Source organism: Phoenix dactylifera, chromosome 15 (genome assembly GCF_051530095.1).
Source record: "Phoenix dactylifera cultivar Ajwa chromosome 15, Ajwa_hap1_PhDact_Kaust_v1.1, whole genome shotgun sequence".
Taxonomy (NCBI): domain Eukaryota; kingdom Viridiplantae; phylum Streptophyta; class Magnoliopsida; order Arecales; family Arecaceae; genus Phoenix; species Phoenix dactylifera.
The window spans coordinates 3,500,224-3,515,805 of NC_143204.1; the positions used below are offsets into that span (position 1 = coordinate 3,500,224).

The window sequence follows — 15,582 nt, forward strand, 5'->3', positions numbered from 1 at the left end:
GATAGGGAGAACTAATTTTGTGGGTTGTTATGAATATCTATGGGTCCAAACATTCATGGTGAAAAGATTTGTAGCAGGTATATAAGAGAATTGGTGCTAGGGATTAATTCAGTTAGATGGACTTAGTATCATTTGGTTCTCTGTGGAACAGTGGGCCTATGTAGCATCATTCCAGAATGGTGTTTTTATGCCTCATAAAACTAAGACCTTCATTTGCATTGTCATTTTAATAAGCACATGAATGGTGATGATTAACACTTGCTTTGTGGATTTGAGGAAGAGATAGTGTCTCAATTGTTTCTTCGGTATGCTTCTAGCAAGGGTTTCGTTAAAAAGTTAGCTCGTCACTTTTCTGTCAGTGTGTGTAGGAGAGGCTAATGATGTTAAAGCATCCATCTTTTGCGGGATGAAAGGCTTTCGGCAGTATTCCTAAGGTGAAGTAATCAAGGGCACAGAGAGAGAGAGAGAGAGAGAGAGACACTTTCTTTAAGGTCATCAGTATTGCTTTGGGGATCTTGTTCTACGATAAAAGAGTCTTATAACGATATAATCAGATTATGCAATTCTCTATTTTTGCCATTTTTCACATCTCCATATGGAGTTGTTCTCATATTCTATATCTTCTTTAGGTCTGTATGTTGTCTTTTGTCCCTCATCATTTTACAAATGTAGCAAATTCTATCACTTTTCATTGCCCTCATACTCTGCATTCTTCTATATATACATTTATGCAATTGCCCATACAATCTTGTAAACATCAGTTCTTTCTTCTTTAAGCAAGAATAGACTAAACATATCATCTTCATTTGATTCAAGAATTTTATTTACTTGATTACAGAGAAACCAAGTAAAGAGGGCAAATGCTCCTACCATGAGTGGAAATCCTCAAAGAAATTCATTGTAAACTCTTATTTCATTTTCAATTTATTAACTCGATGTATGTAATAATTTTCCAAAATTTTGTTGATATGTTTGATTGATTTCATTACATGTGGCTAGTCAAAATATTATTTGTAGGAAGTGATGTTATTTCAAATAGAGGTACCAACACAACCAAGGTTTATCAAGGAACACTTGTAAGTAAGAACCCATCCCAAGATGGCAGGGGATGCACACTTGGAACTGACTTTTAAGAGAGATTTACAATGTGGTGAGGATGCATGGCAGGCCTTTAAAAAGGATAGACAGACAATACTTATTCGAAGATGGTTTTGGCTCGACAAATGTATGGTCATAAATATATGTAATACATAATTTACCTATTCTATTATTTTGTACCTTTTGCCAAGGATGCGAATTTTTTTGTGATTAATTGTCCATATCTTTTCCAGCACTTCTTCATGGGGACGAGCTGAAAATTTTGGTTTGGAGCATTTTGGACAAGATTGGCGTGTATGAATTGCATTTTAGTAGATTTTTGTCAAGCATGACTTTTTGTGTTCTTATTTTGCTTGTTATTACAATCCGTACTATAAATATACCATTTAAAATACAAGTAATATATAAGTAATGATACACAATAGGGCTTGCGTACATATCTTCCCCCAAGCCAAAAATAGTGTACGTAAAATAAATCAGCTATGCAGTCGCTGGCTGCCGCTATAACTAAATTCACTGTATAGGCTTCACTGGTGCGTTTTATCGGCCCTAAAACTAAACCGGGGCACTCAGCTAATACCGCTAATGGACTCTTGAAAGTTGGCAGGAAAAGCCTTGCATGCTCAACAATTAAAAGCATTCAGCGTTGATGTATTTTATTTTCTAATTCATTTGACAGACCTTTTTTTCTCCCTTTGGAGAGGCAAGAACGGTCCAATTTAAAGATTCTCAGACACTTTTCACCCCTAGCAAAAACGTCAAATGACTTAAAAACTAGGTTTTTGCTCAAAGAGGAATAATAACGATCTTAATGAGAAGGAAATTGATATGTAGAGATAGTATAACCAATATTATTCTCAGACACTTTCACCCCTAGCAAAAACCTCAAATGACTTAAAAACTAGGCTGTTGCTCAAAGAGGAATAATAACGATCTTAATGAGAAGGAAATTGATATGTAGAGACAATATAACCAATATTACTGCACAAGACAATCAACTACGCTAGGTAAGAACTTTCTCTTGAAAGGAGAAATTTTTTTTAAAAAAAAATAGCCCACCAGTTAGGAAAGTAGAGAAATGCATGAACAAGAGGAATTTTTATGCACTTTACCTAGCCAAAGCAACAAGAAGGGAAAACACAGACAATTGCATATGATTTTTCTATAGCAACTTTTAATCAGATAATCCCTCTTCAATATATGGAGTTGGATGGCTTGTTCAGACCTGAATTCCAGCATACTTTCGACTGCCTCAACAGCTAGCAATTGCTTCCTTTAGCAAGCAAAACAATATGCGGACCAGAAAGATGTCCCCATTTGGATCAAAAGTGCTTATGAGGGAGGAGATGATGACTGCTTCTACCATGCTATTGGCGCATGCTTCACCAAAAGTCCCCAGAGAAGTTCCTTCCTCAACCCAGTCATAAAAGAATCAAAAGATTAGCACATTGGACATGAAAGCCTGGCTCTGAAGTTGTTTCCATTTCCCACCGGGAGCTTTAAAAGAATACCAATGATTCCAATTACTTGACTACCAATAAAAACACGTTTGTAGACTCAGCATTGTTACTCGTTAACAAGAAAGGCAGGCAACCCAGCCCACTGAACCCCCCAACCGAAACTGCAAGGTAATGTCGAAAGAAGAAATTCGACCACTCAGCAGATAAAATTGGTTTTCCGAAGACAAATTTTCTGAAGACACAAAAAATGTGGTTTTTGCTGATATATATGATGCCTCTGGCTATTACTGACAATAAAAAAAGTGACTCTAATTCAAGTTTGGCAAACCAAACTCCGTAGGAACTGAATATAGAATAAAATTGATATAATCTCCGACCAATAAGGCCCATGATAGTACATGTAAAGTGCACCAAGCTTATTAGCAGTGGACTGTGTTTCACTCCAAACTAACACTATTTTTGTGATGTTGCAATAAAGAAATGATATGATAATACCTACAAGAAGAGAATATGAGAAAGGATAACTTACTGTTGAACTACTTGAAAGAAGCATAATAATACGCCATATAAGATCAGATAAACATGTCATGAGGGAGAAAGAAATATCAAAGTTGTGACAAAAATGAACTGGCTAGCATGCATAGCTTGACAACAAATTACCAGTGAAACAATCGAATACTAAAGATGGTTATTGCATAAAAGACTCACATAGAATGAGGAAAACAAAGAAAAATAACTTGATAACATGATTGTGGCCATGGACATGGGCAACCTATTGAACATAAATACAGATAGAGAAATGACTTATTGTACCATATTTACTAGATATCACCTGTATTCAAACAAGGACTCGTAACATTTTAAAGAGGACAGAAAGCAGCAAGGAAAAAATAAATTACAGAATGGAGAATTGCAAAATATACAATTTTTGGGGGAAAAGCTTAGCTGAATGTGATTGTCAGCATGTGACAACTTCCAACTTTATTTCACTTTGCAAATGTAAACATCTGACAACCTGTCCTATAAGGAGCTAGTACAGATGTCATGGTGGACAGTCAAGGATAATTGTTTCATATTAAGTATCATGGCTCAGTCATCATTTTTCCAGTTTCTGAGCATCTAGACCATAACTCGATATAATCAGGGGTGGCGGTGTAAGGTTGGATTCTTAAATACATTACATTTTTGCATGTCAACTGGCTCTTTATCCCTCTTTTGTTTTATTGCAGTTGGATTGATTATCCTCGTTTGACCTAATAAGCATTTGTATGCTGGGTTGTTGAGCCATGGGGAGATGTTTCATCCGACTGACTATATTGTTCACCCAGTGGTTGTCACAAAATAGTATGATCATCTATAAGCTCAGCTTATCCTTGTAAATGAACCTTGACATCTTGTGGGTAAATCATGTCATGTGTCCATTGATTTACAAGACATTTGGGTATCATGTGCTCTCACAATTGAGTCCACCTATCTATCTTCCAACCCCCGCGCGCTATTTCATTCTTTGCCTCAATAGTTATGGAAGTTCCCTCTCTTTTCACGCACCCCCCCCTCTTCCCCCCTCCTTCGCTCTCTCCCTCTCCCTCTCTCTCTCTCTCGGTTTGCAAGCATGCCCACATCTACGTGCATGTGCATTCCCTCTATTGAAAAAACTCATTTGTGGCTCTCTTAGTCTCATATGATAAACACATAGATCCCTTTTTCTGCTTTTTTCTTGAGAGAGAGAGAGAGAGAGTTTGTGGGAGGGAAGTCATCCAACATAAATTACAAGATCCAGATACTTGGGGATGCACCACCCATGACTCAAACCTTGGAACCTCTTTTGATAGCAAAAAAATCTAGATTCTTTTGTATTTCCTGAGATAAGTGATAACTTGACTGGTGAAGATATCTGGGATCAAATTCTACCATTATGGGTGAGTTTTGTTTTGAGGAAGGGAGGGGGGGTGGGGGGGGGGGTGCATAGATTAAGGTGAATTGGTGGGTTATGAAGAAAGAAGCAAAAAAAAAGAAAGAAGCAGAAAAAAACGAAACAAAAAAAAAATGAAGGTGGGTTATGAAACAGAAAGAAGCAGAAAAAAACGAAACAAAAAAGGGTTATGAAGGTGAATTGGCTAGAGAATTGGTGGGTGGTTAACTTTCATATGCAAGAATGTTGGCTCAACAATAAACAACTAATGAACCCACGGATTGAAGATACTTGGTTTAAAATGATTTTAATTTTCTTCCTTATAAGATTGCATAGATTAAGGAAAACGAAGATAGAACATTGACAACGAGGTAGAGGCAACCTATTGCACATCTGCACAGATAGGCAAACAATATATCAGCACCTATATAATGAATATCACCTAGATTTACATGTTCTAGTAAAAATTATATGAGGACAAAAGGAATTAAACAAAAATTGCAGAATGCAGTATTGAAGAATATATATTTATCAAGATGATATCAACTTAGCTGGACAGAATTGTCAACATCTTCCAGCTTCATTTTACTTTTAAGTAAAACAAGTACCATAAAAGCTCTACTCTTAGAAAAAGCTAATGACCACGTCATGACAGACAATTATAATTATAGTCATCCCACAAACCTAAGATGATCAGTGTTTATGCATCCAGGCTTTGTAAGCATCTGCATTCCCAAAGTCATAATTATTCCATCCTACATACCACAACTTTAACATGATTTTCCTTGGACATGTTCAAAGTCTCTGAGCTTCTAGATCACAATCTATTCCTACATAAAGGTTTGAAAGTGTCAGAGTTTCAATTACCCAATTCCATCAACCATACATTGGCTAGCCAGTGCTATTTCTATTGCTTAGCTAAAAGTAACAGGGTGTGGCTTAGGTGGGAGACGAGGACATTTTGCAGGGGAGAGAGCAGTGAAAACTAAGCCCAATAACTTTTCACCATAACAAAATATGGTGGAGATTAATAGGTTCCCAAGTCCCAACTTATCTGTATTTCTCCATGCCACTCAGGAACTAAACACTCAAACATCTGGTTCAGTATAGAAGCTCACTTCCTTTATTAGTCCTTCACATTCTATTTGGTCAACAATTAGATAAACACTGAACAAAAACAACAGGTTGACCTTTATGGAAGACAGATTAAAGGTACAGCTTTTTATTGTTAATAATACATCTCTGAAGGGCACCTAAGGTGACAATACATTTTACTTGAATAAAGAATTTAACTATGAAATCTTAAATTACATACCAGCCCAGAATCCTAAGTGACACATCCTATGACACATTATGATAACCACCAACTGAGATGAAATCGAAATAATCAAACAGAATGTGTCATCGGAAGAAAGTCAAGCTATGACAGATGAATTTTGTAGCATTAAAAAGGAAAAGAAAAAAGAAAATCAAATTTAGTACAGCTTATGGAATGCGTCCGTACTCCATAGGCCAGGGAGAAATGCACTGTAGACTGCTTCCACCTGTTGTCATCTCAAGATCACAAACATTTATGCCTTAAAATTTAGAATGTAAAACTAATAAGATACAAGCATAAAACCATATACAAAAATTACTATTTTGAAAGAAAGTACAGGTGTCAAGTACAAAATTGAAACATCTGATGAAAAATCAATGAAGCAGTAATAAGCATTGGTTGAAAAATAAGTGAACCTTCACAAACGATTCAAATAATCACACATTGGAAATTCAAGGAATGTTGACAATTGAGAAATAAGTATATAGAAAAAGAAAAAGAACATGAAACCACTAATAGATACTGCTAACGTACTTATTCTGACGAAGTTTGGCTGTGGGACCTTTCAAAGAATGGTAATGCTGAACTTAACTGCTGAACATCGGTAGAAGCCCTGGCAATCGATAAGCCGTTGAGAGAATGTTAGCAAGTAGATTAGACACAACAGCCCAAATGACTTGGACTTGAGTAAAGCAAGTGATCATAAATAAGATTAAAATTGGCTTTTCTATTAGAAAAAGAAGATGCAGCCTTACAGAAGGCTTAGATTATACTGATCCCTAATAAGAAAGCTACTCTCATCTTAGTGGACACAATACTCAAACTACTACATAACACTTAAAGATAATCCATCGATTTAACAGCGTAAATTTTATGAGCTAGAGCCTTGATCATGGTTCAAGCATTTGAATATCAACATCAATACCTCGTCTACAAAGATTTCATGCTGTTTATCAGACCATAAAGCTCTAGAGGCAATGGTTAAACATTGCTTCAAAGTGAGGGCATCAATCTAAGCATAATACCCCATTGACCACATTTTTGTTCTCACTTCCATCACAATGAAACACAGCCTAAAGGCCTGAATTTCTTGTGAAGAATGGACATCAAGCAGTGAGGACCTGAGTCCCCGTGAAGAACAAATTCATTCCAGGTATGTAAAAGTGGTGGCGTTATTGGGAGTTCAACTTACTAGTAAACACAGGTTACAAGAAAAGCAAATTAAAGGACACACTATACCAGCATGTAAGGTTAGATATCAAACAAGATTGCTGTTTGAAGTCACCGGGAACAATATGATGATGATATAAAAACATGAGGATACTCAAGAGACCGTTGATGTGGTGAACAATGAGAGCTTGCCTTTAGTGGGGATGATGGTTACTTAATCCGAACCCCTTAGTCATATAGTGCGCATTAGATATATAGGGACTCCATGAAAGAAGATCAAACAGACACTTTAGCTGACACAAGACTGTGGCCTGTGTGGCTGATACATGTCAACAGCCAAGGATGCAAAGACAAGAAAAAGGCCAATACTGGTGCAAATCTTGTTACCTCACATGTGGACTGTCTGAGAGCATGAAATGGCGCAAATATATGACGATGACCTCTTTTTCCGGATCTACACTTATTATGGCCTTTATGCTTGAATCCTTTTTGTATAGATTTTACTCTGCAGAAAATTATCAAGTTTTTATAGCACCGTATAGGTCCTTTCCTATAGGCACATTTTGTAGCATTATGATTGTAAGTACTGCAAAACACATATCAGCAAACCTGTTGGAGCCCAGTCCAAGGATGCACATCATAAAGTTAGCATGCTAAAGCATTAAACACCTACCACTTACATATTTCAACATTAGCCAAGATTCAAGTCCTCGTGGACATGGTATGCTGAACCAGCCCGTACCGGCTGGTTCAGCACGTACCGAACCGGTCCGGTACCGCGGTGAAAAACGGTTCTGACCCTATAGGAGCCGGAACCGAGCAGTATGGGGCACGTACCGGTGCGAACTGGACTAGTAAAAGCTTGCTATTGTTTTGTACTGATGCGAACCGGTGTACGCGCGGGCGCTTGCTGGGAACCGCGCCTGCGCGGGGTGGCCATAGCGACCATAGCGCAGACACGCTGTGGTCTGATTTGACCACAGTGTGGACGCATTGTGGCCGTTTTGGCCACGCAGTGGCCACGGCGCGGACGCGCTTTGTGGCCTGATTTGACCACGGCACAGACGCGCTGTGGCCATAGCGCGAATCAAATTTTTTTTTTGGCCACACAGAGTAGCCATAGCGCTCCGCGATGTGGCCTGATTTGATCATAGCGCGAACGCATTGTGTTTTTTTTTGACCATGCAGAGTGGCCACAGCACTCCGCGTTGTGTTTTTTTTTGGCCACGCAAAGTAGCATAGCGCTCCGCGTTGTGGCCTGATTTGACGCACTATGGTCATTTTCTTTTTGGCCATGCGGAGTGGCCACAAAAACCATAGCGCGTCCGCGTTGTGGTCTGATCTGACCACAGCGCTCCGCACTATGGTCATTTTTTTTTTGGCCACGCAGAGTGGCCATGGCGCGAACCAAGGTACCGGTTCGGTACCGATTCGATTTGGTCCAAACCAATCCGATAGTCGACCGGTACCGGTTCGGTGTACCTTGCTCATGGATGCATAAGAGTTTAAAAGGTCTATGTAGCAGCTAATAAGAAAAGCCTTTTATAGTGGTTGTTACATACTTCTACTATTTCAATCATTGAAAACCTTAATGACAAGTGCCAGCAATCAATCAACATCATGACCTCAAAAACCCTAATGTAAAAATTATTTCATAGCTCACTGATGGCACACAGTGCCCTTAGTGAACAATTTTTCTCTATCATTTTTCTCTCAAAATTATATTATTTTCCACACTCCTTGGCTTTCTTATACTGTCTCTTTCCAGTGGATGTACATGTTTTGTTACTCATGGTCATAGAATACAAAATTTCTAAATGAAAAACCTCTACCGGTGGCATAAACAGAGCAAAATGTCTGTTTTCTATTAACACCTAGAAGGCTAGAACATAACGATCGAAGAATTCCTGAGGAGATGAGGCAGCTTAGAATAGAATGCAAAAAATGCAGCATTGTGACCAAATGATATGCCAATTCAGACATGGAAAAATATTTGAAGAAACTGATTGGTTTAGTACACTACCTTAGTCAATGATGTGATGGAAATTGAAGGTGCATGATCAATTAGTGGAGAGGAAAAAAGAAATTATATGAGTGCACCATCAATGATGAGATAACAAAGCCCAAAGATTGTTCAAGGAGCAATAATAGGATTAAGACAAAGCAAGGATGAATTGATTCACTGAATCAGGATGGCAAGTAAAAGTAGCATGTTATCCAAATCTATGCATGTAAAAAAATATTGTTGATTAGAACATCATTTGTTGAAAAGTCAAACATTAATAACAAGGATTTAAATACCTGTACAAATGGTGGTAACAATTTTCTGTCAGATTGGTATTGTACTAGTCCGGTCTTTATCAACTCACGATATGAGGGACATCCCGACACTGAACTGACATGCAGTCCATGTACATGGACCTTCTAGCAGCTCCAACCTTGCCTACCCTAACTTCTCTTCCATGAACAACATCGGCCTCATCCCCTCTACCACCATTGCCTTGATCTGGAGATTCCTCTGGGTGGGAGGATGGCCTTGGTGGGTGCGGATGCCATCGGTTTGGGACAAAGAGAGCTAAGCCTAAAAGAGAAAGAAATAGGCTGGAGAATAATTGGTTTTTCAATGGGGGGAGGTGAACATGCATCTTGATGCGGATCCAAATGCCCTAGCAAATACCAGAACTAGACCACCATGCACCCTACCCATAAATATCCCTCCAACCTTCCTTGAATCACTACAAGGATCCAAAAGCCATGTCAGTGCATGCATCTTCCTCTCCCTTGCCCACGTCCCTCCCTACCTTCCCAATGCATCCACCTTCCTCCCCAACGCCACCTCCATTGCCATCGCCTTGTGAAACCCAATAGAGGACACCGATCAGCGAACCATCATCATCTCGAGTGAGAATCCTTTTCAGTTGTCGAGGGTTTCCACCATGTCATCGATCTCTTGGCGGAAATATATATATACACACATATAGATTGTCACTTTTGCCACCCCATCAACTGTTAGTTCAATACTAGTCACACTGATGTTGGTATTAATGCATACTCTTGCAAGTACCAATCAGTAGTGGGTACCACTTGATTTCAGCAAATTAAAATAATATTTTTTAATAAAATAATCATTTTGAGAATGCTAATAGAACTATCCTGCATAAAGCCTAATTTATGGCTTTAGTAAACATCATTATACGCATATAATTGTCAATAGCCAAAAGTGTCCTGCATTGTTATGACATTGAAAAATACCACTATTAACCCAATCTTTTCTTCAAGGATTACTGTTTGAATTATTTTATTTCTGTATCATAATAACCATCAAAGTTGTTATGTTTGAAATGGTAAGGTTCACCATGCCGGTGCATATAACCTTGTGCCAGGGCAATATCATACACTACACAATAATGAACCGAGACTCAATAACGAACCGAGTCTCGATAAGCTGAACTGAATCCCGTACTAGGCAAATCCATATTTTACCAGCATGCCATTGGTGTGGGGTCCGATATTAAGACGGAAAATCTTGGGCAGCATGTATATACAAAAATCTTTTCTTATCATAAGGCAAACAATGAAAACAACAATGTTGTAGATGTTTTAATATGCTGGAGATATTTTAATATGTTGTAGATATTCTAGTATTTAGTTTATAATAATATAGTTAATCTATAGGAATACTCGAAGTTCTTAACTCTCTCCAGCATCTACCTTATGTTCTCCTATATTTATGTATTCTCAAACATTTTCCATGAACGAACTTTGCTAGGACATGGAGTGTTATTTACCTTTTTCATTAGGTCATGTGCGTTATTATAGGATTCAAGAGGGTGGATGCAAGACATTAAGATGTAACCCAACAGCTATGGCTAATCAATTGTGATTCAACAGCTCTAAACCAACTCTTCTATCAGAGAGAACCAAAAGAAAAGTTTGTGATGCTGTGATGCTTGCAATGAAGTGGATACTTGAGACCAAAATTTTGAGACAGATACAAGATAGAATTGATGGGGTGAAAAATGCAAAATGGCTAGATCTCATGATGAAGCGAGCAAAATGATGAGGCTTTTATGAGATAGAATTTATGGGGGCAGATATATGTCAAATGGATATGTTTCATTATGGAATGAGCAATCAAAAGGATCTGAGTAGGAGATCAAAATGCATGAGCATGGATTCACAAATTAGGGCTCAATCGATTTTTTTTAAAAGTTATACTTGTAATGGAGTCAGTATATCACAATAAAGGGAAGAGATTCTTAAAGAGATGACAAATGTATGTGTGTGAGAGAGGAAGGGGGGTTAATAGGGATTGCATGAAACCTCACCAAGTGAAGAAAGACTGAGAATTGAAACTGTTTCTTTGAGACAAAAATCCCCATATTGTTGGAAATCATTAGCATGGTGGATAAGTAGGGATATTGAACGACTTGAGATGATTGCTTCTAAAATTAACTCCTATTAAGAAGCAACACTAGGAACATAGAAATTTGGGTCTTTTTGATAAACTAGAGGAACTGAAATTTGAGTTATGTGACATATAGTCCTACCATCAGAGTCACAATTATGGGGATCCAATAGAATAAGAATTTTTTAGAGAACAGTGATATGGAGAGGATGAGTAATGATGGGGACACACATTTTTTGTTTTATTCTTTGATCCCTCATAATTGTCACATGCAACTGCCTCTAGCTTTAGTTTATATAGTTCCTGCAAGGTAGGACTCAACAATTTGGCAATATATACTCTGAATGTGCATGGATGCATCTACATGCATATTATCAAATTTATTATATATCAAAGAAATTTAAGTACAGCACATTGCTTGCTAAATGACATATAAGAAACTAAAATCAACAAAACTAGAAAGGAATGAAACATAGTTTATAAACACAGTTCATGCATCACAATCTAAGTTACATTGGATTGTAAACCAAGGCATTTGAAGCTTACAAGGTGTTCATATAGTTTTTCATTTGTAGGGCTTGTTAGATTGTTTTCATTATTTAGTGGGATAAAGGTCAATAAAGAAAAGATTTACAAGACTGCAAAAGCCAGCAATGATGTATATTCAAAATGCTGTGCAATAAGAGAAGGCTTGCGCATACTTAAAGAAACAAAGTGATGAAACTTGTTTCTAAGGATTGTGATAAAACCAAGAAATCTGAAGTTGAAATGAGTACACTAATTGTATCAGTGGACACCGAATTTGTTAAGAAAAAGAAAACCGGCTTGTGGCCATATGCAATATATGTCGAGCCTCTAAAAATGCATGAAAAGTAGAAGCTAGATTATATAGAAAAAATTTAAGAGAATGAAGCAGCATAAAGATAACTTGAATGTTGAAAAGATTTATTCAGTTTGCATTGACACAGAAAGCAACTCTGTAAGAATGTAGGAAATGAAGTACTTATAAATCCATAGGCAATTTCTTTATATAAAACTAATTAATGATCATTAGAATAATGGTACAAATTATCAGTTATGGTAAAAATGTCCAACAAAATGGATTACAAGTAAATTGTTCATAATTCTTGAATAGATATCACAAGTACCAATCCAAAAAAAAAGTGATTAAGCATAATCACAAAGTAAAAGAAAACATGGAAGCAGAATGATAAAGCAAATATGCCAACATTAATGTCTCCACTAGATTTACATGATATGACTTGTACCAAGAGTTCAAGGAAGAACAGAAATAGATGGGAGTTGTGTGAGCGCTTCCAAAGGCCTTGCATTGTTAGAGGGCATTGGGATGTCACCCTCATGGTGTCATTGGAAATGAAGATATTTTATAAAGTTAAGGACATGCAATTGGAACGATGCTTAATGCTTATTGTTCCTTATGGTAGAGGTTATGAATCCTAGTTATAGAGAAGCAATCACTTCCAATACCTCAGAGGCGTATGAAAAAATGCATGCAATCTAGAAATATATCATAATACAAATAAAACACATATATGGCTGTCAATTGATTTACAAAGCTTAAGTTCAAACCAAATGAGGCCTAAATCAAACTCAGTTAAAATTTAATTGAACGAAGCTTGAACCTAACTCATAGGCTAGAAATTAATTTCAAGCCAAGCCAAAAATCAATCCGACTCAATAAGACTTGAAAATATACAGAATAACATACATTATATAATATACTACCATATAAAAGGCATGCTTGATGGCTTAGTTAAAATTATTTAGTTAATATTATGTTTTATGGAGTGATAACTAATAATATATTTCATAGTATATTTAATATTTTTTCCAACTTTTTGTTTTAAATTAAATACTAATCGTTTTCCACATTTAAATATCAAACAAATTGAACTTTAATTCAACTTTGAATAGAGTTTGAATCCAGTTTCATTCAAGCTTAATACAATCTTGAATTAATTTCAGCTCCATTTTAGGTTATCAAGCTAATCAATTAGCCTAGCGTTCAGCTCAATGCGAATTTATGATTGAGTCAGGTTCAATCAAACTATAGATGATGATATCAAAATTCAAGCCCGAAAATGTTTCAAGCCAAACTTGATTAGTCCTAGGCTCAATCAAGATCAGGTCAATTACACCCCTAAAAACAAACAAGTAAAAACAAAGAATGGAATATTATCACAGCAATGGGGAGAAGGGGGGGAAAATGGTACAAGTAAAAGGAAACGCTAACCTTGAAGATTCACCGGATACACAAGGTCGATATAATGACTTATCTAGTGGCAACAGGTTAGAAAGAATAGATTGGCTTGAAGAACCCATGGCTTTGAAGCCACTGTCATCGTCCAACTCTTTCTTGGGACATGTGCTCCTTAACTTTGCTTCTAGAAGAGTAAGACTTGCATCTAACCGCAAGATTCTCCTGAACATATCATATTGAAATTGATTAGTAGAAGCAGACTCAATCAAAAACATAAACAGAAAAACTAGAACAAGTGCCATAAAGTTCAATTAAGTCATTAGCAGTGTCATAAGTATCCTAGAATGTCATATATTCAAGAATATTATCCAACAATGTAAAATGAGACTAGTTGCCTACATTGTGAGCAAATGATATAATTTTCAAACTAGTGGACTCTCCAAGCAGAACCCGGTGCCAACTAACATTGGAGGGCCTCAATTATCTAAGCAATTGCAATGTGATTATGTTGTCAATCATGTGCAAAGAAAATGGCAATGCAATTGATACTTGCATAGGTTGAAGCATAGTTGAATGCCAAGTTTGGATAAAACAGGTTTTTCCTGATGCTGGAGTGTCTATAATTGATTGAGTGGACGTGGGTTGAACTAGACATGAGACTAGACTGCACAAGTCATGGGACCATGTCCAGCACACATGCCACCGCATGGATCGCGAGTCCCGGCCGCATGGGTTGCGGGTCCCGGATGCATGGATCGCAAGTCCTATACGCATGGGTCTCGAGACACGACGTTTTTGGGGATTAATTATTCTTTTGTCTCAATTAGGGAAGTTTGATGTTACTTAATTCTAGTGATTTTTAATTTTTGTGAACTTTTTTTTTTGAAACTTTTGATATTATTAGAAAAGTTAGTAGTTAGGTTATTTGAGTCAGAATAGGACTAGAAATCTCATATTGAAAAGATGAAGAAGAGTCCCTTTATTCTACTTATAATTGCCCCCCACTGGGGCTCCTTTTGTAACCATACTTGAGATAGTTGAGTTATTAATTAATAAGAATTCTCCTGTGGAAATTTGTATCGCTTTCTTTCTATTCTCTTTCTTCTCCATTTTGGTGGATTCCTAAGATTTGCGAGTGAGCATGCGAGAATTGTATCCTTAGAGTGGCCAGGCAAGGCGGTGTGTTCGACCTTAGAAGCAAGTGATCCACCCCAGCTCCTCTTCCAACTATCCTCCGCCCGCTCTATCACCTTGTGTTGTACATACAGTAGTGGGGTTTCTACCTCACTACAATCAGTTGCACTGACATATCCTTCCTCTTTCGAGTTTTCAACCTAAGTTCAACACATCCTTGGCATCAGTTGATATTAGAGCATGGTTTCAAGATGTCACCCTGCCGCCGCAATGTCGAAGGGCATTTTGAATGTAAGCAAGATCTGTGAGACATCGAATTAGATGAATTGCATCGCCAACTTGAACAACTTCAACAAGAACATTGGCGGCTTTATCAACGGCAAGAGAAACATGAATGCCAATATTGTAAGCATTCTAATCGCTACTCTGATAGAAAACCCTTGGATGATAAATGCTAGTGTTTCAATAACGAAGTGGAAAATTTCAACCCATTTTACAATAGAAGAGCATCTCCATCGAGCAAAAAAGATATCCGTCACCAAAGTGAACGAAGATCACATTGCAAGAATCGTGACTTCGGCATCAAAATAAACATCCCCAATTTTGAAAGATGTCTGCAACCTGATGAGTTCGTTGATTGGCTTTACATTGAACAAGTTTTTGAGCTTAATAAAGTTCTTGATGATCGATGTGTAAACTTAGTCGTCATTAAGCTTAAAAAGTACACATCAATCTGGTGGAAAAATTTGAAACGACAATGTAAGCATGAAAGATGCAGCAAGATCCGAATGTTGGACAAGATGCATCGCAAACTCAAAGTAAGTTTTTCTCGAAAGATTATCATCAAAATAAATTCCTTAA

At 37.3% G+C, this 15,582-nt stretch overlaps 1 protein-coding gene across 14 annotated transcripts in view; it reads right to left on the minus strand.

Moving 5' to 3' along the window:
* Window positions 1–2,097: 2,097 nt before the first annotated feature.
* Window positions 2,098–15,582, minus strand: part of LOC103721441 (uncharacterized) — a 46,420-nt gene continuing 32,935 nt past the window's right edge. The window contains exons 3-6 of one of the 14 annotated variants that reach the window (XR_015973622.2): window positions 7,346–13,809; window positions 6,323–6,401; window positions 5,975–6,014; window positions 2,098–2,719 (exon numbers count right to left, since the gene is read on the minus strand). Coding sequence is in view for 5 of the 14 variants with exons in the window: in XM_089927457.1 (XP_089783583.1) it covers window positions 6,354–6,401; window positions 7,346–7,463; window positions 13,621–13,809 (355 nt within the window). In the remaining 9 variants the exon portion in view is untranslated. Of the gene's footprint in view, window positions 6,015–6,322; window positions 6,402–7,345; window positions 13,810–15,582 lie in introns of all 14 variants that reach the window. The other 13 variants (XR_015973618.2, XR_015973621.2, XR_015973616.2 and 10 more) reach the window with 13 other exon arrangements.